The 27,478-nt window shown below is 47.3% G+C and overlaps 1 protein-coding gene across 1 annotated transcript in view; it reads left to right on the top strand.

The window, feature by feature from the left end:
- PAH (phenylalanine hydroxylase) overlaps window positions 1-27,478 on the top strand; it is a 54,787-nt gene that overhangs the window by 15,168 nt on the left and 12,141 nt on the right. The window contains exons 3-5 of the mRNA XM_081130340.1: window positions 1,070-1,253; window positions 17,213-17,301; window positions 26,279-26,346. Coding sequence (XP_080986466.1) covers window positions 1,070-1,253; window positions 17,213-17,301; window positions 26,279-26,346 — 341 coding nt within the window. The remainder of the gene's footprint in view (window positions 1-1,069; window positions 1,254-17,212; window positions 17,302-26,278; window positions 26,347-27,478) is intronic.

Below are 27,478 nucleotides of genomic sequence, written 5' to 3'. Positions count from 1 at the left end.
ACCTTGAATATGAGTAGGTATAGCAAGTAATTATTACTTTTTGGCATTTAATAAAAGCAGCTGGTACATGACTCCCCCCTTCTCGACGAGCCTCATGTGTCCACCCTGTGACACACTGCCATCTGCCCTGACTCGACCCCAGGACCGCCTGTCCCCTTCGCCCTGCTCTGCTCGTATTTTTTCCCTTAGTTGTTATCATTATAAAATAATATATAAATTAGTTCTTTTTTATGTTTGTCATTTATCTCCCTATAACTTGAATGGTTGCTTTTATAAAGGGAAGTGTCTTTGTTTCCCTTCGCTGATGTATCCCAACCACCTAGAAGAGTATCTGTGCCTGGCAGATGCTACACACACATTTATTGCATATTTAAATAAAAAGCAATTACACAAAAACATGAGCAGTAATTATACTAAATCACTGTTACCAAGCATTTACCAGGTACCTGGCGGTGTACATATACCATTTCATCCAATGTTCCCAACACAGTTATGAAGCAGGTGTCCCTTGATATCATCAACTACAGATGTGGAAACTGAGGTTAGAGACAAATTGTTTCGGGTCTCATCGCCAATATAATCGAGGACTTGGATTTAAACCCAATAAGCCTGACTCCTGTGGGCCCTGTTCAAGAAGAAAAATGTTGCCTCTATATTATCTATCTACTGAGATATTATTATTGCAATTCTTTGGGATTTCATTTGAGAAAGGGGCTTTTTCCTATGGAAGTATTTTTGGCAAACACTCTCCTAGACATTTGAACCAAATCAACAGCGTATGGTTGCAAACCCTAGGCCTTCAGCAGATTTCCACGTGGTTAAATTCTGCCCCATTGGAACTGTATCCCCACCTTTTGCCATTTGTTATTGAGTTTTGCAAAAAAAAAAAAAAAAAAAAAAGGTAAACAACTTGTGTAACTTTAAGGACTTTGTTCGACTCCAATTTAAAAAACTCTACTCCCCATCCATCTGCATTTCGCTGTGTTGTGTGTTTTGCTCTGATTTTGTGTGTTTGGTCCACGTGAATGCCAGTGACTGTCCCCCTCACATGCCCAATCCTGTTTTCTAGGAGAATGACATAAACCTGACCCACATTGAGTCCAGACCCTCACGTTTAAAGAAGGATGAATATGAAATCTTCACCAGTCTGGATAAGAGCAGCATGCCCACCCTGGCCAACATCATTAAGATCTTGAAGTACGAGGTCGGTGCCACCGTGCATGAGCTCTCCCGGGAGAAGAAGAAAGACGCAGGTGAGAAAGGGAGGAATTTTGCCACCCCAGCGACTCTCCATCTGTTGGTAAAATAATGGCAAAAAAATAATATCTACCCTGGAAGACCATCAGGGGATTAGCAAGAGGATGTAGGTTAGGGGCCTAGATGAGTGTCTAGCATAGGTTAGACGTTTAATGAATGTGAGTTACTTCCCTCCTTCCTCAGGATAGCGATTTCTTATATTAGTTGTTTTCTTTCTGTTGCTGCAGTCTTTATATATGTTTCATTCTTGCATTGTCATGCTCTCGATCTCCCGTCTCCAGAGGTGGGATGGTTGGGGTGTCCAGGGTGCTTTCTTTGTAAACACAGTTTCAAGACAAATTCCATGGTTCTCTCCATTCCAACCAGAGGGCTGTCCCCATGTTCCTCTCATAGTATTGATTCTGTAGCTGGGGACTGCCTGCCCCCTTGTCCTAGGGCTTTCAGTTGTTATTGTCACCTCTTTATCTGTCTCTTCCATGAGATTACAAGCTTCCTATAGGTAAGGGGAGTCTTTTATATTTATGTCCTACGAGGTTAGCCCAGTGCTTAGAACACAGGTGCTGAGCAAATATTTGGGAGCGAATGATTAAATCGAGGCGTTGTCAAGACTTGACCTGCCTCCCTGTTGACTTGCTGAAGTGCTGTCCATTGATGTCCCCTGAACAATAAGGCAAAAAAGTGGGGCAGTGAAGTGTAGGTGTCACAAGTATAGGTTGGGGTTGAACAAACTTCAGTTCAAGACTGACCTCTTCCCCTTAATGACTTTGAGACCCCTGACAAGTCCCTTTCACTTCACTGCTCTGACCTCAGTTTTTCATAGGGCTTTTGTGAGGGGTAAATGAGATCATACATATACACAGCTTAGACTGCCTGTCTGGATAAATGATAGTCTGTGGTTGTTGTTACCATTACAATTTTCCTTAATAGAATACACAGGAACAGTGTGATTGCTTTTTAGGATACAAAGCATGTGCAGATAAACTATTTTAAATAAACTTTTAATTTTTTAAAGCAGTTTCAGGCTTACAGAAAAATTGTCTGAAAGTACAGAGTTCACACACGCTCTCTTTTCCCTCCCCCTACCCCACCCCAGTTTCTTTTTTTAAAAATTATTTATTTATCATTTATTTATTAAAATTTCTCTTTATTGTTGAAAGTATTGCAAATGTCCCCCTTTTTCCATTCATTCCCCTCCCTCCTGAACCCCCCCCCCCCCAGGCCTTCACCACACTATTGTCTCTGTCCATGGGTTATGCATATATGCATATAAATTCTTAGGTTAATCTCTCCCCACCCACCCACCTATCCCTGCCTTCCCTCCAAGAATCGTCACTCTGTTTCATGCTGCTATGTCTCTGGATCTATTTTGTTCTTTGGTTTATTTTGTTCATTAGATTCCACATATGAGTAAGATCATGAGATACTTGTCTGACTGGCTTGTTTCACTTAGCATAATACTCTCCAGGTCCCACCATGCTGTCTCAAAGGGAAAAGGATCCTTCTTTTTTACAGCTGGTGTAAATGTGCTAGAAGATGCTTGATATGATTCCAATCTTCTTGAACTTGTAGAGACTTGTTTTGTGTCCTAACGTGTGGTCTGTCTTTAAGAATGTCCCATGTGCACTTGAGGAGAATGTATATTCTGCAGCTTTGGGGTGAACTTTTCTGTAATGTCAATTAAATCCATCTGATCTAGTGTGTCATTTAGAGTCACTGTTTCCTTGTTGATTTTTTTGTCTGGAAGATCTATCCAGTAAAGTAATTGGGGTGTTAAAGTCCCCTACTGTGACTGTATTGCTGTCGATTGCCCCCTTAAAGTCTTCCAGAAGTTTTTTGTTTTTTTTTAGCCTGTGTGAGTCTTTTGTTCTGAGGTGGGTCTCTTGTAGACAGCATATATTTAAGTCTTGTTTTCTTATCCATTCAGCTACCCTATGTCCTTTGATTGGAGTATTTAATCCATTTGTATTTAAGGTTATTACTGATAGGTACTTATCTATTGCCATTTTATTTCTATATGCCTATGTGTCTCATTCTCTCTATTTCAACTTCTTATTACAGCAGCCCCTTTAACATTTCTTGCAATGCTTGTTTGGTGGGGATAAACTTCTTTAGTCTTTTTGGCTGGGAAGCTCTTTATTTCACCATCTATTTTGAATGATAGCCTTGTTAGGTAGAGTATTCTTGGTTTCAGATCCTTGCTTTTCATTATCTTGGTTACTTCATGCCATTCCCTTTTGACCTGTAGAGTTTCTGATGAGAAATCATCTGACAGCCTTATGGGAGCTCCTTTGTAGGTAACAGGTTGCTTTTCTCTTGCTGCCCTTAAGATTCTCTCTTTATCTTGAATTTTTGGCATTTTAATTATGATGTGTCTGGGTGTAGGCCTCTTTGGTTCTTCTTTCTTGGGACAAACTGTGCCTCCTGAACTTGTATGATTTTTCCTTGACTAGTTTAGGGAAGTTTTCTTCCATTATTTCTTCAGAAAGGTTCCCTAACCCTTGCTTACTTTCTACATTTTCTGGCTATCCTATGATGCGAATATTGTTACATTTCATGTTGTCCCACAGCTCCCTTAAACTGTCCTCTTTTTTAAAATTGTTTTTTCTTTTCCGTTCTCTGATTGAGTTATTTTTTCTACCCTTTTTACTAATTCGATGATCCAATTCTCAGCTTGTCCTAATCTGCTGTTTATTCCTTCCAATGTTGTTTTAATTTTTATTATGTCATTCTTAATTTCCTTCATAGTTTTCATTTCTTTTCTCATGCTGTTGAGCATCCTTATGATCAGCATTCTGAACTCTATATCTGATAGAATTCTTATCTTCATTTCATTTAGCTCTTCTTCTGGAGAATTCTTTTGTTCTTTCACTTAAGGCTTGTTTTTTGTCTCCTTATTTTGGCTGCCTGGTTGTATTTGTTTTTATGTATTAGGTAGATCTGCTAGGATTCCCAGTCTTTTGGACTGGGAGTCCCAGTCTCTGGTGCAGGCCAATGTCAGACCCTGTTTGTGACTAGCCTTGAGTACCCTGTTTGAAGTTTTTTTACTCCACAGCTTGTGGTTTCCTCTGCTGGGGTTGGGTGTGTTTGGACAGGACCAAGATGTGCACCAAAGTCTGCTTTTCCAAGCTCTGGGTCCAGAAGCAAACCAGGCAAAGACTGAAAGCACCCAGAGGCTGATTGTTATTCAGTTTTTTAATGAGCCTCAGGCTGTGGAAACTCCACAAGGTAGGGCAGCTGATTTTTATCAGTCTCTTAATGAACCTCAGGCTGTAGAAACTCCACAAGGTGGGGCAAGAGGTTTTCCAGCAGGCAATTGGGGCAATTGCTTCCCCCCAACCCCAGGCAAAAGCTGCTTGGAAGGTAAATGTCTGTCTGAGAAAGAGGTCCTCTGCTGTATGGGGGAATGACTCAGCACAGGAATCCAGATGGCCACCCTCTGAGCCCCACTCCTCCTGCCATCACCCCTAGATTCTCCTCACACAGCTCTAGTCCACTCTGCCCTCCAACTGCCGGGGCTCAAGGTGAGTGGCTGCACATGAAACTTTGTGTGTTGGCTCTTTAAGAGGGTGCCTGCATTTCCAGACATCTCTCCCTGGCAGACAGAAACCCCGTTGCTTTTCACAGCCAGATGTCATATGGGCACCTTTCTCAGTTCTGGTGCTCTGGGATGGGGAACTCAGCTAGGGGTTTAGACCCCAGAGTTCTCAGTGGGAACCTCCCACAGCTGAGATCTCCCTCTGGAACTTCAGCTGCTGCCTGTGGGAGCCCTGTTGCACCTCCACACTTCCTATTGTATCACTATACAATAGTCTCAATGTGATCTCCACTTTAGGTCCTTGGTTATGAGGGTGCTGTCCAGCTCGTCTTCAGTTGCAGTTGATTATTCAGGATGGTTTTTCTATATTTTAGTTGTAATTCCAGTTTGGTCCTGGGAGAGTGTCAGTGTAGCTTCCATTCAGTCCACCACCATCTTGGAAATTCCCTGTTGTCTTCTTAACATCTTGCATTAGTGTGCTACGTTTTTAATAATTGATGAGCCGTCGTGATACAATATTATTCACTGATGTCCATAGTTTACATTAGAGATCATGCTTTGTATTGTCCAGGTCTTTGGGTTTTGACAAATGCTGACACAGTAATTGATAGTGGTGGATAATGTTATGTATCTATCATTAAAGTCTCATGCAGAGGGGTTAACTGCCCTCCAAATGCCCTGTGCTCCACTGATTCATCTTTCATTCCTTACTTGGTCCCTCTGAAAACGACTGATCTTTTTACTGTCTCCATAGTTTTGACTTTTCCAGAATATCATATAGTTAGCGTCAGAGCATGTAGCCTTTTTAGACTAGTTTCTTTCACTTAACAGCATACATTTAATTTCTTCATGTCTTTTTGTGACTCAATGGCTTATTTCCTTTTAGTGTTGAATAAAGTCCCATTGTATGGATATACCACATTTAGTTTATCCATTCATCTACCAAAGGACATTTTGACTGCTTCCAAATCATGGTGATTATGAATAAAGGTGTTATAAACTTTCATGCGTAGATTTTCGTGTGGACCTGAGTTTTCAGCTCATTTGGATAAATACTTAAGAGTACAATTGATGAGATGAACTATTTTTTCCTAAATAATTAAAAATTTTTCTATTGTAAAATCAGAAGTTTTTTTGTAAAAACACTGAAGACTTTAAGTCAAGAGGATTTCAGGCTCTGCGGCTGAAAATAGCATTTTCACAGGCAAAGATGCTTTAAAATGAGACAAGATCCACCTCTTAGCACAGGCCGCTGACACAGTTTCTGAAAGATACCTCCAAGGCCTTGCTAGGAGATCTCTCTTCTTTCTTTGCCCTTCTCCTCCTGTGGCTACCATGCAGACAAGGAAGGCCATCCAGGGCTCTTCCCTTTCCCAGGGTCAACAGCCAGCTCATGGGCTCAGGTCTCTGGGGGTAGGCACTTAGAATTTCTCCTCTGATCAACCCTGTCTGCCTCCCTCCCCCTTCCACCTTCCAAGCTGCTTCCCTGATGATCATCTTCTTTTGCTTTTCCGGCCACCTGCTCTCAACAGGAGCTGTAGGCTCTCAGTACAAAGGCCCTGCTGGACCCAGGGCCAAGCCCTGCCTCTGCTTGGAGCAGGTGGAGGCCTGGCCAGCTGGGGCCCTGGGGTCGGAAATCAAAGCAATTGACAGGCAGGCACAAGGCCCCTTGGGGAGCCAAGGAAGATGTATGTAGATCAGATGAAGGGCTGGCAGCCTGAACTGGAGGCTCAGAAAGGAGGTTCTTATGGGCCTTGGAAGAATAGCTAGGAGCCCAGACTTTGAAAGCAGGGCTCACCATGCTGACTGTAACTTTGGGCAAATCGCTGGCCTTTTCAGCCTCCCACTATAGCGCATGGGAGTAACAAGAACCTGTGTTTTGTAGGACTAATGAAATAACACCGGTGGGGCAATGAGAGCAGTGCAGAATGTGTTGAAGGGCATAATAGATGTTTCTCTCTTTTTACCATGATCACGGTTGCTATAAATAATGGCCCGAGCCCAGGAGTCACGAAAAGCCAGCCCACACACAACTCCTTTTTCAGAGATTCTGAGAACTAGCAAGTGACCTCAGAGGTCATGCAGCCAACAGATTTCTTAATTTTTCATTGTGAACAACAGAGGCCGTGACTTGCCTTCGGGCAGAGTGGATCCTGTGCAGTTGTGGGTACCCATGTGCCAAGTGATGCTCTGTGCCAGGCACTGTGCTAGGAGCTGGGGTGAGAGAGGCACTGCCCATCCTTAAGGAGCCTGCAGGCCGACCTGGGTGACGAGACACCCAGGGGGATACAGTAGAGGGACGGGGGCTGTGATGGAGACAAGGCTGATGGCATTGGGCTTCTCCACTGTTTCCCTTGAGGACCCAGCAAGTGTGAAAGTGAAAAGCCAATGTTTCCACACACAGGCATCACATCGTCCGTGTTGGGCTGGTCAGAGGCTGACTGTGGCACAGGTTTGATTCCCTAGTGGGGCGTTGAGATTTGAAGTTGGGTTGGAGTTCTACCTGGTAGAAAAATAACTGCTAAGACGAACCCTTTAAAACAGTACAGCATTTGTGACCTTTATTTCTTAGGACGCTTGGTAGCCCGATCCCATAATTGCTGCCCCTCTGTGACTCGGTTTCCTGACTTTCATGTCCTCATAACAGATCAGCTGCTAAGGATGCAGGTGACCCTGAAACAGCACAACCTTGCGCCTGCAGAGACAGATGGGCCCGTCAGGTGTCTGGGGTAGTTTTTGCCTAGTGAAGTCTGGGCACAGAAATATATTTTTTTAGGGGAAACACCCACCACTTTGCAGAGTTGCTCTCTCTGCGGAACTCAGTGGGAGGGTGATTAAGAGGAAGAAAAGCATCATGGTGGGTCCGAGCCTTCGATTCTTTCCATGCAACAGAATGTCGTGTCCGGTTAGGGGCTCAGACCTCAGGGGCGAGTCTGACAGCAGGTTGAAGTGGGAGATCTGAACCCCTCAAGTCAATTAGGCTAAAGCACTTTTCAGTCCAGTGTTGAAACCATTTGAAAGGCCACGCGGGTGATAGAAAATGAAACTTTTCAGTTTCTTAATTGCCAAAAGTTCCCCACCCAAAAGAGCTTAAGGGAAGGTTAATTATGGCGACAAGTTAAAGAAACCCCAACCTTCTAAAATGCCTCCTGGAAAAGCTGATGTGAGTTTAATAGGATTTTAATCCAGAGAGTCTTTTGAATAACTTGAGATCTATTCTCCTGCTACTCTCTCTCCTGATGACCTCAAATCCTTCTTCAACCCAACATAAAAGAGCATTAATATCTCCCATCGATCCATCTCCTAATCCTCTTACCTTTCCCTTTGAGTCTTCTGCATGACATTGCAGTTGGAGGGGGGTGGAAAATTCCTCCGTGGAGACAGATTGCAGCCAGGAGAAGCAGACTGACCAAATGTCTTGGCTAGACGGAAGTAGAGGATCATCGCCTTTGGGGAAAGTTGAATGTTGGGAGTTATTTTCCTAAAGCAAATGGACATTTAATGGATTTTGTTCAAGTTGTGGTGATTATAAGGGTCCTGGTGTGGAAGCAAACAGAGTCCAGATTGCTCTGTGCGTGTGGGGGGGGGGGAAGGGCTATTTATTTATTTTATCTCTCTGGCCTGGGGGCAATTAGGATTTTGTCTTTTTTATTTGGATCAATTCATGAAGCAGTGATTTAAAGGGAAAAGTCATTGTGTGAAGACATAAGCAGCATTAGCATGCTCACTCCCTCCCTGCACGCACCTCTCCCTGCAGCGCTCTGGAGCAGGGCCTGATGAGGCTGAAGCTTCAGGTCAGTCGTCGGGAGAGGAAGGCTAGGGTTCCTTGGAGGAATCTGAAAAGACCCTGGATTTGGGGCCAACTGGTACACATGTGTGCGCATGCATATTTTTTAAAAGAGAAGATTTTTTTCAAAGGTATCTTGATTCCCAAAGAGATGACGAGAATCTTTAGAGAGAAGCTGCCTAAGGCTGGAGGGGGTCCCCACTCCCACCCCTGTGCCTGCCTTTCTTCTCTGCCTTCATCTGCTTCTCTGTTCTGGGCTCCCTTCTTCCCTTGGTCCCCCTTCTCGGTTCCAAACCTCCCGTGCATTTCACGTGGCCCATGGGTGCCTCTCAGGGCTGTAGGTGCTGTGGTCCCGGGTGTGCAAGAGACTGTGCATTTGTGCGTTTGTAGGAGCTCGCAGGGTGATGGCCGTTTGCAGGTTACCTGGGGCTTGCTGGATGTGTTGATGCTGTAAGTCCCGGCGGCTGGGAATGGGACTTTTGTTTCAACAAATCCCATCTCCCCCAGGACCCAGAACTTGCCTCTCCCTGGTCTCATTTTCTTAAGCTTTGTCCTTGATCTCCAAAGTGACAGTGATAAAGTCCTTGTCCAAATCTGTAGGCTTGGCCTGAGCCCTCTGAAGCCAGTGCGGCCAGGGCAGGGCTCCTGGAGGGAGACAGACATTCTACAGAGGCTTCCCGTGTCTTCCTTTTGACCCAATGTAGCTTGGCCATACTTCCTGTCGTAAGTGGCAGGAAATCAGATCTCGGGACAATGCGAGTGCTCAGAAAACAGAATTCGGTATTTGGGGATAGAGTGGGCAACCTGCCGAAAAATACATTTATAGACAGTGACATCTTCCAAAAGGATATTGGGAGGACAGTTCCAGTTTAGATTGGTGATTGGAATAAATGACCTTGCAGGTCATTTTAAAAATGTATCCATTAGGTCATTCATAGCCATGTCCTCATTCTGTGCACTGATTCATTTCAGCACATTTTACTCTTTGCTCCATGGCTAAGACCCTTTTATACATCTGGTTCTCAGTCTCATTTTAACATGTGGACAGAGAGAGACCAAATGCTCTTCTTGTCACATCAGTGAGAAGCAGGCCCCGCACCCAGCAGGCCCCGCACCCAGCAGACCCACCACCGCCCTGTCTGGGAGGGGGAGGGAAAGAGCTTGGCACTGTCTGCCAGCATTTGCCTCACTCATTGTTGCCAAGACTTTCCTAAAGATTGTCTCTTCTCTAGAAAGAAAGTAGACGCCCCTTAAAAGAGAAAAACACAGCCATCGAAAGTCTTCATCCTGCAGGATGGTGGCAAGCCCCCCTTCTCTCTCAGGGGGGGTATGTTTCGAGTAGCACAGCAACTGCTTTTCCTGGGGGCAGGAGGCCATTGCCTCGGAGGAGAGACGCCCAGGAGCCAGGGAGGCCCGGGTGAAAGCATCCTTCTATTTTGGGCCTGAGAAATGGCCCTCCATGAGACAGGCTGGAGGCAGAAGTCTGGGGCAAGCCCGGTGCCTTGTCGGCTAACCCCTGGGGCTGGTGAAAGTCTGGTGGAGGGAGGGGGTTAGATGGGACTCAGCCTGCACCTTGAACTGCTATAAATTTAAGTGGCCTGCTCTGACCCGGTGGCTGGGAAGCAGGCTCCAGCCGGGCCTGTGGGGCCCTTTGGCTTAGGCGCACTCCCAAGCCAGCCGCCCCTTGGTGTCTGAGCTGAGCAGTTGACCCCAACTTAATGAGACCACGACGTGGGTGTCCAGGGCCAGCTCTCCCGCGGGCTGCTTCCTTGGATCCATATCAATATTCATTAATGATCTGCCCCCCCACCCCAGTGTCCCTGGCTTCACAGAGGGCCTCTGTTGCACCAGGCTGCCCAAGTCATTCATTAACCACCAAGCCCAGTGGCCCGCGAGGCCATGGAGGGGCTCGCAGAGGCCAGCCCACCACCGGGGTATTTGCAAAGGTCATTAATGAACTAATCTGATTTAACTTTTCAAAACAGAGCCTGGGTCACTGGGGTCAGTCTCTAGTCCCAGCATTGTGAGTGAGACCGGGTGGGGGGGGGGCGGGGGGAGAGGCTGTGACCTTCACTGAAGAAGAGAAAATGTGAAGGTGTGTGGGAGGCCCTGAGAACTTAGGTATTAAAAAGTCACTGCCCCTAAATCCAGGGAGCTTGGGATGAAAGGTGGGAGGACCCCAGGATGTCCTAGGGATTATCTTTAAGGGCCTTCAGATTCTTGTTTAGGTTCTTCACCTCCTTTCCCTCTCCTGGTGGGAGGACAGGAACCTAAAACCAAGCCCCCCCACCTCTACCTATTCTGAACTGCCCAGCACAGCAGTTAAGTCCACAAGCTGCAGAGTTCTGATTCCAGCCCGGGGAGCCCAGTGCGCTCAAGCAAGACCTCGCATCTCTCGGAGCCTCAGCCTGCTCATCAGTGAAGCAGAAAAGATAAGCCTAGGATGGTGCCCAGGATTTAAGCAGACAATGGAAGGAAAGTGCTTAGCACAGACCTTGTGCACTGAAAGCTCCCCAAAAAATGTAGCTATAGCTATAGGCTGGGAAACTTGGAAGAGCCTAGTTATAGAGGATGGAGACACAGGTATGGATTCCAGCCCTGCCACCAGTGGCCTGCGTGACTTGGCACAGATTGACCTACTGTGGGTCCGCTGCTTCTCACCCCAACCCTGGAGGCCAGCGAGGGATTGGCTGCCTCACCCATTTCCTAGATGAGAAGCCAGAGGCGCAGGCATCAAGTGACATGCTCATAGTCACATGGTTTGGGGCGGGAGAGAGGAAACTTGAACGCAGATCTGCTGGCTTTCGTTCCGGGGTGCGCACCCCCGTGGAGCAGTGTGAAGCGCAGGCCCAAATGCAAAAGCTCAGGCCTCACTTTGCGCGGGGCTCTCTGCAGCCCCTCTCCCTGGAGCGCTTGGTGTCCTCCGAAGGGAAACTGCTTGCTTCCCAGCCCTGCCCAGGCTGGCCTCTTCCCCACAAACGGAGGCACCGAGACCCCGAGAGCATATTCCCACCGCCCAGAACTTGCCTCGCTTGGATCTCCCTCCCTTAAACCCCGTCTCTGCTCCCCAAGGGGACACCTGCTGAACTCTCCAGCGTGAGGCCTGGCTGGGGCCTCCTTCTACCCAGATGATACGTGGGCTGTACTCAGCTTTGCCAGAACTTGAATCCTTTGAGTCTTTGCAAACTTCCCAAATTCACCATCCCCCCCCCCCCCCCCCCCCCCCCAAGAGGTCTGACGGCCCAACTAGTGTTTCCCCGTTTGGAGGAGAGAAAACACGCTGGGTCTGCTGCCCTCTGGCGGTCAGTTGAGAAATACCAGCAGCACAGTTTTGAATCAAGGTGGGGGCCCAGAGGCTTCTCCCTGCGGAGAGCCTTGTTTCTTTGGTGCGGGGAGAAAGGGAAATGGTAGGGGCAGTGCATCTTGGAAGCTAAACAAATGTAGTGGCTGTACTTCCAGAGACTTTCTGTTCCCTGATCGAACAGGAAGCGTATTTTCGGGTGTCTTGGCCAGCCTCAGCCCTCACAGGCATTCCCCAGGTCTCGGAACATGAAACCCCAAGCAAGAGAGTCCCACACCCCCCATTTTATGGAGAGGGAAACTGAGGCCCAAGATTAGAAAGTCTGTTGATATCAGAGCTGGACTGACCACCAGCTTTCTGACTGTAGTCTCAATTCTCCACCTCCCCCATTATTCCCCTCCCACTCTTTTTTCTTTTTTTATATCATCATCATTAAAACTTTGATCACAGTAATGGTTAACCCTGAGCACTTACTGTTGGTCAGTCACTGCGCTGAGATGTGACACATTTGCTAATTGAATTGATGCAGTAATGCAATAATACAGATAGTTTTTGTCCATTTTGTGAATAAAGAAACTGAGGCTCTGAGAGATAAAATACTTGCTCAATTATACAAAAAAAAAAAAAAGTGGCAGCCCTCCTTGCCCTGCTGGAAAACTTTCTATCCTGTTCTCTGTGCTATGTCAAGCTAAGGACGGAGTAAAAAAAAATTCCCCAGAGCTTGCAGCTGAACAATAATAGTACTGTTGACCCTTGAACAACGTGAGGGTGAGGGGCACCCACCCCTGCATAGTCGAAAATTCATGCATAACTTAACTCCCCCAAAACTTAACCACTAATAGCCTACTGTTGACCAGAAGCCTCACCAATAACATAAGCAATTAATGAACACATATTCTGTATGTTATATGTATTATATACTGTATTCTTAGAATAAAGTAAGCGAGAGAAAAGAAACTGTTATTAAGAAAATCATAAGGAAGAAAAAATACATTTATAGTATTTATTGAAAAACTCCACGTGTAAGTGGACCCATGCAGTTCAAACCCATGCTGTTTAAGGGTCAACTGTATTTACTCTGCGCTGGTACTGTTCTCAGCAAATCACATAGATGAACTCATTTACCCTCATTTTGTTCCTGTAAAGCAGTACTTTCTAACACTATTATTCGCCCCATTCTACTGCTAGGAAGACCGAGGCACAAAGGTTTAATAATTCATTGTGGGTGCCCCAGGTCGTAAGCGCAGAGACGGCATTCCGGCCCAGGCTGGCCAACCCTGCTGCCCAGGCCCTTAATGTTACTAGACTGACTCTCCTGAAATGAACAGGGGACCGACTCTGGACTAAGTGGACCCGGCTACCCCAGATGCCCTTGAGCTATGGCAGGCAGTGTCACATCTCCAAGACCCTCGCCCTGGGGCTGGAGCCATAGGATGTCACATAAAGTAGCATCCCCATTCCTCTCCGTCCCCTTAGGCTGCTTTCCTCTTCAAGAACTTCCTGGCATTGTTACATATTTAAATTTCTTTATTGCCATTTCTTGGGACCCCCTCTTGAACATAAGCACCACAGGGTGACGACTCCATTGTATTCACCTCCCAATGTCCAGTGCCCGGTAGTAGTAGCCGCTCAGTACATATTTGTGGAGTGTCCTTTGGCAAGTCTAAGGGTCCCGTGAGTCAGATGTGGTAGAGCAAGAAAGGGCTGGCTTGTCCTGTCCCAGAGGGAAGCTGTTACTGTGGGAATTATGGATGCTTCCCGGGCAAAAGGGAGACGATGCATGAGTGGGGAGGGGATGCTTTGGAAGCAAAGTGATGGGGAAACAGGAGTGAATCCTGAGGAGATCTCCCAAGGAGATCCAGAGCCCAGCTGACTACAGTGGGTAGGGAGTAGACCCCATTTCCAGGGCTGACAACAGAGGCCCATTGTACAAGGCAAAGTGCTGGACTCAAGAAGAAAGGAGAGCTGGGGGAGCTTCGGGCGATGAGTGGGAATCCAGGCTCCACGCTAGGTGAGCAGAGCGCGGGGCTGAGCCACCCCAGACTCCAGAGCCCAGCAGCTGGGTCCAAGGAGGTCTGTGAAGAGACTGACACTCTCTGTTCCTCAGTTCACCTGTAAAATGGTGGTAATAGCGTCACCTATATCGAGATGTTGCATATGGAAGTGTTCAGGGCAGCCTGGCCGGGCGTGGCTCAGTGGTTGAACGTGGACCTGGGATCCAGGCAATTGGGGTTCGATTCCTGGTCAGGGCACATGCCCAGGTTGTAGGCTCGATCAATGACTCTCTCATCATTGATGTTTCTATCTCTCTCTCTCTCTCTCTCTCCCTCTCCTTTCCTCTCTCTGAAATCAATAAAGATATATTTAAAAAAAAGAAAAAGAAAAGAAAGTGTTCAGGGCAATGCCTGGCACACAGCAAGTGGTGCATAAGCATGAGCCAGGATGACTGTCAACACGCCTTTTCCTGTTATTATCACAGGGAGCCCACCTGGAGACACGGGCTCGGCGTTAGGGGCATGGACACCCCCAGGCAGGAAGCTGCAAGGACAGTCAGGCAGCCAGCTGTCCACACCAGTGTGCTCTGCCCCATCCCATAGCGGTGGGACGGATTCATGGTCAAGACTTGAGAACATGGAGAAGCCAGGCCTGAGTTAGAATCCTGGCTGTTGTTTTCTAGCGGTGTGTGTTGGGGTTTTCCACCCAACCTCTCTGTACCTTCGCTTCCTCATTGGCAATGTGGGGAGACCAAATGCACCCACCTCATAGGTAAAATATTTAAAATAGCACCCAGGGTTAGTTTTTATTACTCACGTAGGCAGTAGAAAGCTTAGCACTTCAGACCTATGGAAACAAGGCTCTAGACCAGGGCTGGGGGAATCTTTTTTCTGCCAAGGGCTATTTGGATTATTTATAACATCATGCACGGGCCATACAAAATTATCAACTTAAAAATTAGCGATGAAAAAAGCCCCTAGATTTATTGAGTTTCGAGTCCCACCTGTGGTTGCCTGGGCAGGGCCAGACCAAATGATTTCTTGGGCTGTATATGGCCCTCAGCCTGGATATTTCCCACCCCTTCTCTGGATGAACCTTTGTTTTCTATTTTTTAAAATGAACCTTTGTTGATGCTGTCGAGAAAGCATCTTGTTTTGGTGGGCTGTCTAGATCACGGGCGGCATTTCCCCAGCGTGGCCACTAGATGGCACACATGTTCTTTCCTGCCCGTGAGGCCCGCGCTGGGAAGCGGTCACCCGCCAGCCCGGCCTACATTCTCATTTACTCCTCACAGCGATCCTCCTAGGAAAGAGGCATCCCCCCGAAACGCTGAGCCTCGCCTGGCCCACGGCAAGGCCTCAAAAAGGGTTTGCTGTTCTTCCTATTATGGTGCTGCTGGTCCCACTTCTACAGTTAGGACGGAGGCAGGGGCAGGGTAAGGGGCTAGGTGGAGACTGGATGCGAAGCCAGACCTGATCCACTGCAGGTTCAGCATCTTTCCCCCTAACTCTCATTTCAGGGGAATGAGGGGTGCCTTGGGCTCGCTTCATGCACCCCCACCATGTCCCCTTATGCTCTCTGACATTTTCTGGGGCTACTAGATTCTTACTTCCTGTGTGATCCTAAATTAGTTATTTAGACTTTCAGACCCTCAGTTTCTCGTCTGTACAGTAGGAGTCATTACACCTTCCTAATGTTGGAGATACTTCAGAAACGGCAATTAAACCAGCGCTGACACCGCATGCCTCATGGTCACTTATTAATGCCTCACGTGTTAACATGGCCAGGCTCCCTCCCTCCCTCCTTTTTTTTCCTTCCTTCCCTCCCTCCCTCCTTTCCTCCTTCTCTGCACCTGGAACTACAGTGTACTCATGGTTCCTGACCTCATGGTTCCTGCCCTTATGGACCTTACAGTCCAAATGTCCTGGTCTCTGTTCATTCCTGGGACAATTCCACCCCCAGGGTGTCTTCTTTCCTTTAGGCCACAGGGATTTGGGCACCACCACCTACTCTCTCCCCTGGGGTCCCTCTTTCTGCAGGACCCCATCTGTGCAGGCCACGCAGCTCAGGCCCCATCTCCCCCCAACTACACTGCTCCAAATATGTGCAAGCCCACAGATTCCTTGGGTTCTGCTGGGCACCCTCAAATCCTGCTACCTGACTCCTTTCATTCTGCTTCATCATTGATTTTCTTTCTTTTTTTTTTTTTTTTAAAAAAAAAATATCTTTATTGATTTCAGAGAGAGGAAGGGAGAGGGAGAGAGATAGAAACAGCAATGATGAGAGAGTCATCATTGATCAGCTGCCTCCTGCACGCCCCCGACTGGGGATCGACCCCGCAACCCAGGCATGTGCTCTGACTGGGAATCGAACCTCGATCTCCTGGCTCCTAGGTCGATGCTCAACCGCTGAGCCAAGCCCGGGCACCATTGGCTTTCAGATTGGCTTTGGCATCCAAGGATTCTGCTAGGATGCCTATAGGCCTTTGGGAGGGAGACACATGATAGGAAGATGGGCCCTCATGGCTCATCCTTGCTGACAGTAGAACAAACAGCTCCAGTTTAATCTGATTTATATTCTGGGGTTACAGGTAATATTGTACTGCTAAAGAAAAACATCAAAATCTAGTCCACTCTACCATGATGGATGGGAGGGAGATGAATTTTGAGATAATTCAGAGAAAATCTCCAGGAAAGAGAACATTTTTGGGACTGCGTTTTAAAATTAATTTCCAAGGTGCCAAGTGAAATAAGCCAGCCAAAGAAAGACAAATACTGCACGGTATCACTTATATATGAAACCTAAAAAAAAAAATTAAGCTCATAGAAACAGAGAGTAGATAAGTAGTTGCCAGGGGCTGAGGGTGGGGGATGGGGAGACGGTGAAAGGGCACCGATTTCAGCTGTAAGGCGAATGAGGTTTGAGGATCGAATGCATGACATGGTGAGTAGAGGTGGTAACTGTCTTATATAATTGGAACTAGCTAAGAGTGTAGAACGCACATGTTCTTTCTCCTCCAGACGATAAATCCATGTGAAGTGATGAGTGTGTTAATTTACACGTGGGGGACACCCTTTCAACGTATACGTATATCAAATCACAACCATGTACACTTTAAATATCTTACCATTTTGTCAATTATACTTCAATGAAGCTGAAATAAAATTAGTTTTTCAAGAAAAATGGGGGTTAACATTTGAGTCATAGCAGTCTGTTAGTTATCTGGAACCCCACTTTCACCACCATTGACTGGACTAATTGGGGCTGACTGCACGCTTCTGACCTTGGTCGTGTCCTGCCAACCTGCCTCTCAGGACTTTGCCTTTCTGTGTTGCAGTGCCCTGGTTCCCAAGGACCATTCAAGATCTGGACAGATTTGCCAACCAGATCCTCAGCTATGGAGCGGAGCTGGATGCAGACCACCCCGTGAGTCCATGGCCCTGCCCAGAAAATTATTTCAGCTCCTCCCCTCCCCCATCCTACTCTGGAGCAATGTAATGTGCCTTTATTTGTTTGTTTGAACAGCAATCATTTATTGAGTGCCTACTCACACATCATCATCATCATGGTCATTATCATTGCTGGCGCAAATATCCAGAAACTATTATTTATGTATAATACATACACATGTGTGCACACACACACAGACACACTCAGATATGTAAATCATCTTTATTTCTCTGACTTTGTACAGTCACAGGGGATTAAACCTGTGCTTGGGAAACAGTCAACTCTACTAACAACTCTTCCAGGTCCAGGGAAGCGTGGGGGTGGCGACATTGACCTGGATCTTGAAAGGAGTGGAAGATGCTAGTCAAATAAGGAGACAGGAGGCGTCATGGTGGAGGGAACAGTGCGTGCGAGGCGCAGGGTCCTGAAGGTGCCCAGAGTATTTTAGAAGGGCTGGTCGGTGTGACCGGTATGAGGACCAGGTTTCAAAAGTTCTGGTACCAGACGGAGAACTCAGACTGTCTTGCGTCCTACGGCGGGGAGGGCGCCCTGTACCGGTTTCTGGGTAGAGGACCAGGGTGGGGAGATTTGACCCAACCTCTCCCCTGGGGTGGAGGGTCCTGGAGAGGAGCAGCCCAGCCTGGGCTCGGAGCCGGTTCTGGCAGCCTCCTTAGGCAAGAGATGCCACCGCCATCACGTTCACTGGCCTTTACTGTCCTCCCAGGCCAATGGCCCCCATTAGTCTTTAAGTGACTTTAAGGCTGTTCCCATTTGCAGGGGGTTAGGGAGCATCTGCATTTCCCCCCGAGTCTGATTTCTCCTCACATCACGTGGGCCCTTACAGTTGAGTAAGCTGTGAATGATCCCCTTTGACACGTCTCTGTCTGGGGCCTCTTGGCCATGGGCCCTGAGAGCAAAGCATCTCCAAAGATACCGTTTCTTTGCAAAGATGTCTGGTCGCCTTTGACCCAGTCCATGGGGTCGGCCCATCTTGGCTTTTCTCCTCTTACCAACCTCCAGTCCCCCTGCCCTGACCCGCGTCCCTCCCGTTGGCCACACCCCCTGTCATCTGGGGATGGGGGGGAAAAGGCCAGTCCAGGGACGTGGCCACCTCCCCACCTCTGTCCTGGTGTGTCTCCTCGGAGGCAGATGGGGCCGATCTTAAAACCCTGGAATTTATTCCTTCTTACAGACCCAGCCCACATTTTTGGCTCCCTGGCCTCTCAGTGTCATGAATTTTATCATAAAAATGCACTTTATCAGGTACATAGTCCTCCTGAGGAGGAGCCAGGCTCTCTCTGTTCCTTCCTGCGGCTTCTCGTCATATCTGGGAGCTGACGGGCCAAGGACAGCGCAGGCCCTCCAGGGTGCGAGCAGAGGTGCGTGTTCCTCGGACAGGACCCTCTGTTCCGCCCCGTCCCATGGCACTCGGGGAGCTCGCCTCTCCCTGACCCTGCTCTTGGCAGTGGCACCGGTGTTTGACCCAATAGCCCACGCCAGGGCCTCCAGAACAGCCGCTCTGAGAAATGAGGCCGGGGAAGGACTGTTCCCGAAACAGAGGCGAAGGGCTTCTGCGGTGGGGGAAGGAAACAGGGCAGCTGTGCTCCCCTCCGGCCATCGCCTTCCCTCCGTCCCTGTCCCCTTTCTTCCTTCTACCGCGTTGATTAAGTGAATGACACTCAGAGCTAACGTTTCTTGAGCTTGGATTGTATGCCAGGCCCTGTGCTAAATGCTTTACCTGCATTTTCAAAACTTAAATGACCTAACCCATGGGACAGTTGTACTTTCTCGTTTTCAGATGAGAAATCTCAGCAGAGGGGGCAGTGTCCTCAGTGTCTGTGAACTGTGTCCCAGACCACATGCAAGGAAGGGGGTTGAAATGATTAAATAGGACATGGTCCCGGCCCCCAGGAGCCTCCCGTTGTAGGGTTGAGGGAGGAGGGCTGACTACTCTCCCCAAAAGGGTGGCCGAGGGGGAGGTTTGCAACCGTAAGCCTGGCAAGCAGGATCCAAGTGGGTCTGTTCAGTTTCCATTTCTAAAAGCGACTCTCCTTTCTCCAGCCACGCTCAGCCTCTGCTCCCGTCCACGTTGCTTCTTTTGCCGGGGATGCTTTTCCTTCTGCCCCCCAGCTGCTCTCTCCCTGCCGGAAGACCTCTATTTGCTTCTAAGGCCCAACTCATATACCTTGGCCTCCCTAGCGCCTTCCACCTGCCTGTTGCCCAGGCCCAGTGGCTCTCACACTCAATGCTGTGGAGCCATAGGCACGGCGATTTAGACTTTGATCAGGTCAGAATAAATTCACTACTTGATGACCCATAATAACCTCATAGGAGGCATAAGCTAGAAATGCAAGTGAGAGGGTCATAAGCATGTGTCCTGAGCTACAGTCTATGAAAAAATCACATGATCAAAGGGAGGAACAGTTTCTGAAACTCCGTCTTCAGCATGTACAAGTTTCACGGTCTCATTACAGGCTTTGGAAAGTCCTGCAAAAATGAAACCCATGTAACCTAATGTTTCTCAAACTTATTTACCCATGGAACCCCCTTTAAGCCCCTAGCAACATTATCTTGAATGGTAGGGTTCCCTGGAATACAGTTTGGGTAATATTTGGTTAAATCATAAAGCAAAGACGTACATGATTAAACACCAGGTTTAATGAGTCATACGGTCTGTGCTGTCAATTCTAATGTCACTGTGGGCGGAATGGTTAGGGAGGACTTCAGAAACAGGGAGATCTGAGTTAAGCCCTCTAACAACCAGAGTAGCTGACTGCTTAGCAAACAACCCCCAAATCCATGGCTTAACCCAAGGAAAGTTTATTCCCAGTGCAGTCAATTGGGAAATTGCTCCACACAGTCCTGCAGAGACCAAGCCCCCTTCCCCCCACGGGCTGCACCCTCCTCCAGGTCCTCGGAGCCCTCCGCGTTCTGCCCCTGCATGTAGAAGCCCCTGAGAATTGCTCTTGGGAGGTTTGTATGGGCCGGGACTGAAGGCGACTCACATCTCTTCACTCGGACTCCACTGACTACAGCTCAGTCACAGGCCACAACTAACTGCAAAGGAGACGGAGAAAAGTACTTTAACAATATTCTCAGAAAGGAGGGGGCACCAGCGGCCCCCGCCACCCAGTCCCAACCCCAGAGCTGTCTTTCAGTTTCCCTAACACCCGCACCTGTGTCTAGATGAAGACCCGCACTGCGGGGAGCCTTCTGGTGGGGAAATGTCAGTCAACACCACTGTTCCGTGTTCATTTCTATTCTTGATCCAAGTCTCTCAAACTGCTTTTCGGTCTTTCGGTTGTAGGTATTAAGCTTTCCTACTCACCAGCAAGAGCCTGCTCTTTCCTAAGACCAGTACTTCTCTCCTTTCCTCTCCCTCCACCCACCCAACCTTCTTCACCTAAGGGCCTGTCAGAATCCATTCTGAGGGTCAGCCAGTCAGTTGAGTGGTCATCAGTGACTGTCACACGCCTACTAAGTTGCTCTGTCAAAGTTATTTATTTATTTATTTATTTATTTATTTATTTATTTATTTATTATTGTTCAAAATATTACAGATGTCCCTTTTTCTCCCCATGGACCCCTCCATCCCCCCACCTCCCTCCCTGGTCCGGTCCCTCTCCCCACCATTGTCTGTGTCCTTGGGTTGTGCATAGATGCATATAAATTCTTTGGTTAATCTCTCCCCCCTCCACTCACCCCTTCTTTTCCTCTGAGATTCACCAGTCTGATCCATGCCTCCATGTCACTGAATCATTTCTGTTCATCAGTTTATTAAGTCCTTTAGATTCCACATATAAGCAAGATCATGTGATATTTGTCTTTCTCTGCCTGGCTTATTTCACTTAGCATAATATTCTCCAGGTCCCTCCATGCTGTCCCAAAGGATAAGAGATCCTTCTTCTCTACAGCTGCATAGTTTTCCATGGTGTGAATGTCCCACAGCTTTTTAATCCACTCATCTACTGATGGGCACTTGGGCTGTTTCCAGATCTTAGCTATTGTAAACTGCGCTGCTATGAACATAGGGGTGCATATATTCTTTCTGATTAGTGTTTCAGGATTCTTAGGATATATTCCTAGAAGTGGGATCGCTGGGTCAAAAGGCAGCTCCATTTTTAATCTTTTGAGGAACGTCCATCCTGTTTTCCATAGTGGCTGCACCAGAAAAGTAATTTTTTAAAAGTTAGGAACAACTGTCATATGGGTATATATAGTGAACATCTGTCAAAGATCCGTGGACTCAGGAGTGAGGGACCCAGCAAGATGACAAAGGTGGTGCAAAGGAAGATACCAGAGACCAAAGTCCATATGGTCGTTGGAAAAGCAAATGCTGGGAGAAGATCACAAAGATGGCCACACAAATCACCAAGGCCCCAGAAGGCAATAAAGTCATAACTGTGAGTGTTCTCCTTTCTGCTGGACCGAAATCATTTGTGCCTGGACCATAAAATAAATATTTGGCAACTTATCCCTCTTCTGTAAGTCAGCATCCAACTTTGAAGAGTTGGGGCCTTACTACGTAGCAAATTGCACATCAAACAAACGTACGTGCCCCTGGAGCACACAGTGAGCTTGTTAAATAGCGATCTGATAGGATTTGAAAAGGCACCCTGTGACATTTGTTTTGCTTAAGGTTTGCATAATTTTTTTAATAGCTCTTCGGAGTGTGCCGAGTATGCCAGGCACAGAAAATCCAGTGATAAGTAAGACAAACACATTCTTGAATTTAATAATTATTAACAAGTATGATGATTATATGAAAGGAAAAACACCCAGGTTGCCGAGGGGGTTTATTGTAGAGGAAAACCAATAAACTGGAAAAGCAAGGAAGGACTTTAAAAGTGTGATTCAAACCAAGATAGAAAGACTGAGTAGTAGCTTATTGGTCCGAGAAAGTGAGGAATAGTAATCCAACCAGAGGGAACAGGCCTGTGAGGGCTGCAATATGGGGGGGAAAGCGTGGTGCATTTAAAGAATTAAAATAAGACCAATCTGGATTAATTTGGAGACATAATTTGTGGGCAACTATAGTTCAGCATGGAGTTGGAAATGTAGGCAGGACAAGCTCACATAAAGTCTTGTGGACTATCTTAAGGATTTTGGATGGTACCCTAAAAGCGATGAGAAAGTTTTCAAGGAGGGGAGTGACCCCTCCAGCTTTGCATTTTGTGGGTCTTCGTGCGCCCAAGTGAAGGGCGGTGGTTTTGGAGAGGAGACAGAGGAAGTAGTTACAGGGTCCCGGCAGGAATGGTGGAGGCCTGAACTGAGCTTAACAGCGAGAATAAACCCGTAAAGGACAGACTCAAGGTATTTGAAAGGGAAAATGGTCAAAAATTGATTATTGGATGTGAAGGAAGAGGGGAGGAGAGAAGTAAAACAGTAACTCCCGGGTCACTGGCCTGGGCAGCCAGATATCCAAATCCTTTCTAGAACGGGCTTCTTGGCATCATGGGTGGTGACCATGGCTAACAGCACGGAGTGAGCAAGCGCAGTGGGCATGGGCAGCTCTGCCTCTGTCTCTTTGGCCCGTGTCTACAGGATGGCAATGGTAGATACTTAAAAAACCCGCTTTGCACCTCTTGTCTCCTGTGTGCCTTCCTCCTCCCTCCAGTTGCTGTGGGATCCACAGGATGCAAAAAGCCTCTCATTACTGCCTAAAATGTAAATAGCGAGGTAAGAGTTCTGTGGATGCTGTTTAAGAAGCCCAAGGACGGGCGATGGGGCTGAGCGACCACTCTAGAGTGTATTCTTTTTAGGTTCTGAACCAAATTTCTCAGCTTTGGGTTTTCCCGCCGTTGCGCACAAATGCATCACTGTCTGAGCGTCTCCTTGTACTCAGAAGTTTACTTGATCTTGTCCGCCCAGCACTGGGAGGGGCCTGCACTGACCGTCCCGTGCACCGCTGAAGAAACTAGGGCTGCGAGAGGAGAACTGACCCACCCCAGGCCGTGCTCCTCGTGATCGAACGGGTTAATAATCTAACCCAGCCTGCCTGCCTTTCTTTTAGGTTAAAATTCCCCTTTAGTCATTCTATTTTTTTAATATTATTTTTCAATTACAGTTGACATTCAATGGTATTTTGTATTAGTTCCAACCTGCCTGACTACAGATGGCATTTCTGAGGCTTAACCTTAGCCATGAGGTCAAGAAATGATAACATAAAAACTTCCGTCTAGGATTCTCGGGAGGCTCTTCCACGTAGCTCCCCTCCCCCCCAGAGCCTCTCATAAGCAAAATCACACGCTTCAACACCCTCAGGCCACAGCAAGTCTGAGGGCAAGGCGAGTGGTCCTGTGTAGGCTTTGCATCCTGTGGCACCCTCTCTACTTTCTTCCACCTCTCCTCCCCCCCCCCATCCCTTCTTTAGCAGCAATATATTTTCCTGTCAAAACATACTTGGTTACACGCAGCGCAGCCAAAATTGCTGCTATTAGCCTAATTGAGACAGGGTGATTATAAGTAAATTACCCGCAGAGCTCTGACACTGTGCTATTAGTCTAAATCGAGACGGCGCGATCAGTCATCGCCAGCCGGAGCTTCATTCAGGGCGAATTCCACGAGGCGCGGAGGCCCGTGGTCCCCCGGCAGCCCTAAGGATGCGAGGCCAGCTCCCTGAGAGGCGGCCTTCAAGGGTGCGGCTCCTTTCACTGGGAAGGGAGAGAGCAAAAGCCCGAAGCCCATGCAGCCCAGTTGCTGGGGGCCCCTTGCAGGCTAATGATGAACTTTCAGTGCCTTTGAGCTGAACAGACCATGGTTAGAAACCACCCCATGGACAGAATCTGTGTACATGTGCGTGTTGATGTATCTCAATGGATGAATCTGCTGCCACTTTCCATAATGACTTGAGATGGAATTTTACTATTGTTCTTCTTTTTTCTAGCTATAAAAAACCCACACACAGTGGAAAACTTCAAAAACATAAATAGCGCGTGAGAATAAAACAGTTACTGTTTCTCATTTTCATCACATTTGTTGGGCTTTGGTGTATTTCTTCCATCATTTCATTCATTTATATATTTACATATTCCCTCTGACATGCTTGACACCTACCGGATACACAATTTTATTGTAAGCTTTTTATCACTGATGGAAAAATATTTAAGCTACCTAGACAAAGTACATCACAGATTGAAGGTAAAGAGAAATCGTCATGGGCCCCCCATTTCTGGAGGCGGCCTGATGAGGTGGAGATCCACAGTTGAAGGGAATTCTTCTCTTGTCTCTCTGGGTTTCAACCCTGAAACCTCCACTCACCAGCCTGGGCAGGACCAGAGAACCCGAGTGGAGGTCCTGGTTCTGCAGTTGAGAGTTCTTGGGCACCCTGAGCTTCACCTTTCTCAGACCTAGTTCAAAATATAGAAATAGATGTTCCCCAAGACACCTTGTAAGTGCAAAAGTCTACACTTCATACTTAGGGCCTGTTTAAGCCATTTACTACTGACTGTTAAATAACACTGGGGGGTGAGGGTGCCTGTCACAGTCAAGCTGTAACGATTGACAACCATGAAATTTATACTTTGAGTTCTCAGTATGGAGATGTGTTCTTCATTTAGCCCAAAAGATGGGTTCATAAAAAGGTATGTTAGTCCTGCTTGGAAATCAAATCGTGGTGCCCAGTTTTTTTTCTTTGTTTCTTTAAAAAAAAAAAAAAATCTTTATTGATTTCAGAGAGATGAAGGGAGAAGGAGAGAGAGAGTTGAAACCTCAGTGATGAGAGTCACTGATCGGCTGCCTCCTGCGCGCCCCCCGACTGGGGATCGAGCCCACAGCCCGGGCATGTGCCCTGACCGGGAATCGAACTGTGACCTCCTGGATCCTCAGTTGATGCTCAACTGCTGAACCACGCCCGGCTGGCCCTAGTTTTCTTATCACATCATCTCAAAGCAAATTATCATCTCCCAGAAGATACAGACCCAATGGTAGTTTTAACTTTTCAGATCCCTGAGCTTTTCTACCTGCAATAAATGATTCAAAACCATGCAGTGCTCTAGGGAAAACAGGAGTTATACTTTGCAATGATCATGTCATAGAATATTTTCTAAACTAATAATTACTTAACTTATCTGGAATTTAGGTTTTGAATGAAAAAATGTATGGTAATTTTATTTTTCCAGTGTGAAACATTTGGATTTCTCTATTTCTCAAAACATATACACATAAGTGAGATCATACAGTATTTGTTTTCACTCTCTGACTTATTTCACTTAGCATAATACGATCAAAGACCATCCATATTGTCAGAAGGTTTTCTCTTCTGTTTTATGGCTGAATAAATACATATAAACAATGGAATATTATTCATTCACCTATCATGAACCTTCCTTAGGTTGTTCCCATGTCTTGGTTGTTGTGAATGATACTGCAATTAACATGGGGTGCAGATAGCTCTCCAAAATAGTCTACCTTACAAATTTGTTGTGAGAGTTATAAATAAAATACGTTTCTAGCACACACAGACTGGCACATAATAGGCACTCAATAAATGGTATTTTAAAAAATTGCAGTGGCAGTAAGCGTGTACTGTTTGTCTAGCAAGAAGTTAGGAGGCAGTGCCAGACACTTTCCATCAGTCAGTCATTTAGTGGGTGTTGTATATCTTCCATTTAGATGTCCACCCTACTGGCTTGGCCTAACGTAGCAAGTTTACAAGTTAGAAATGCTATGGATCAGATTTCTTTAAAACCTGCACACTGTTTGCACTTTCGGATCCCACGGCACAGGGGCTCACACTGAATTGAAGGTGTTGCTAATGGTGTCCCTCATCATATTGGTGGGAGAGCCTACCCTTGGTTTAACGGAGACTTTATTTTCAGGGTACAATCAAGGGAAGGAGCGGTGCACTGTCCGAGCTCAAGGGCTCCCATCCAAAGCGTGCATGGATGTGCCAGGCCTAGTCCTCCCACCCCCCTCCAAAGCCTCGAGATAACAAGGGCCTCCTTTCTCCTAGGGTTTTAAAGACCCCGTGTACCGTGCAAGACGCAAGTACTTTGCTGACATAGCCTACAACTACCGCCAGTAAGTCTGGGCCGATTGCTGGGGGGGGGGGGGGGGGGGCCTCCCCTAGCCTGCCTCTCCCTTCCCAAGGTTGGAAAATACCAGCATGGAGAGTCCTACCGTGCGTGTGTGTGTGCATGTGTGTGTGTGTGTGTGTGTCCCTTTAATAACACCTGTTAAAAAATGCCGCTAGACAAAACAAAATTCCCCGCTGCTGGGGCCCAGCTCCCTCCCAGGCTGTGCTGTGTAATTAGGCAGTGACGTCTGAAATCATTATGACCGGCCTCGGTGCTGAACAGAAGAGCCTCTGGTATTCTCCACACTGGCCGTGGAAGGAGGGGAGAGAATCATTTACAGGCAGGGGCCGGCCGCTGTGCTGAAATGAGGCATCTCGGAGGGCCCGCGCCGGCCTCCCGCCTTCTTCCATCCGCCTGACCCCGCTGCGGGGCAGTTTTCTCAGGAGCCTTTTTCCCGGTCTGGGATGCCATGCTCCTCCTCTGCTTTCTTTTAGCCAAAGGAATATGCAGATATTACATGAGTTATTTGCAAGAGAGCTGGGTGCTATTTTGAGTCCTCAGGAACCTCAGAGGGGCCCCATGGGAAGCTTAGTGTCTGGGGGCTGAGCTCCATTCCCGAGTTGAGGGCGTGAGGAAAGGTGAACACAGGGAGAAACCTAGCAGCGGACCGGACCACCGAGCAGCGGTTCTTTAACACCTGGATAGGATAGAGGGAGGTAAAGGAGATGGCAGGGCTCTGCACACTGGGGACAAAGTCACCTTCCAAATGGGAAAACTTCCTCCTCTGAATGACTCCTTGTAACGGAAGGATCCAGAACCATGCTGACCTTGGCCTAGCACACATGGGTTTTGGCTTGTGGCGGCAGGAATCACAGACCATGGCGACCTCTCTCTCCTGTTCTTACCTTTGCCCCAGCATGGTCAGGTGGGTGGGCACCGTCAAATCAGGTATAGATAAGAGCCCTTCTTCAGCTGATCAATAATAATAGATCACATTTACCTGGATTAGCTCCCTGCTATATCTGGGAATTCGCTAAATGTCTGTGTACATTATTTCATTTTGTCTTAATAGTAACTCCCCATTTTCCCAGTGGGAAAACTACAGCTTAAAACAGTTAAGTAACTTGGCAAAGTCA

Source organism: Miniopterus schreibersii (genome assembly GCF_964146895.1).
Source record: "Miniopterus schreibersii genome assembly, chromosome: 2".
Lineage (NCBI taxonomy): Eukaryota > Metazoa > Chordata > Mammalia > Chiroptera > Miniopteridae > Miniopterus > Miniopterus schreibersii.
Note: the sequence above shows the minus strand (reverse complement) of the source record. Positions and strands in the feature narration are given on the sequence as shown.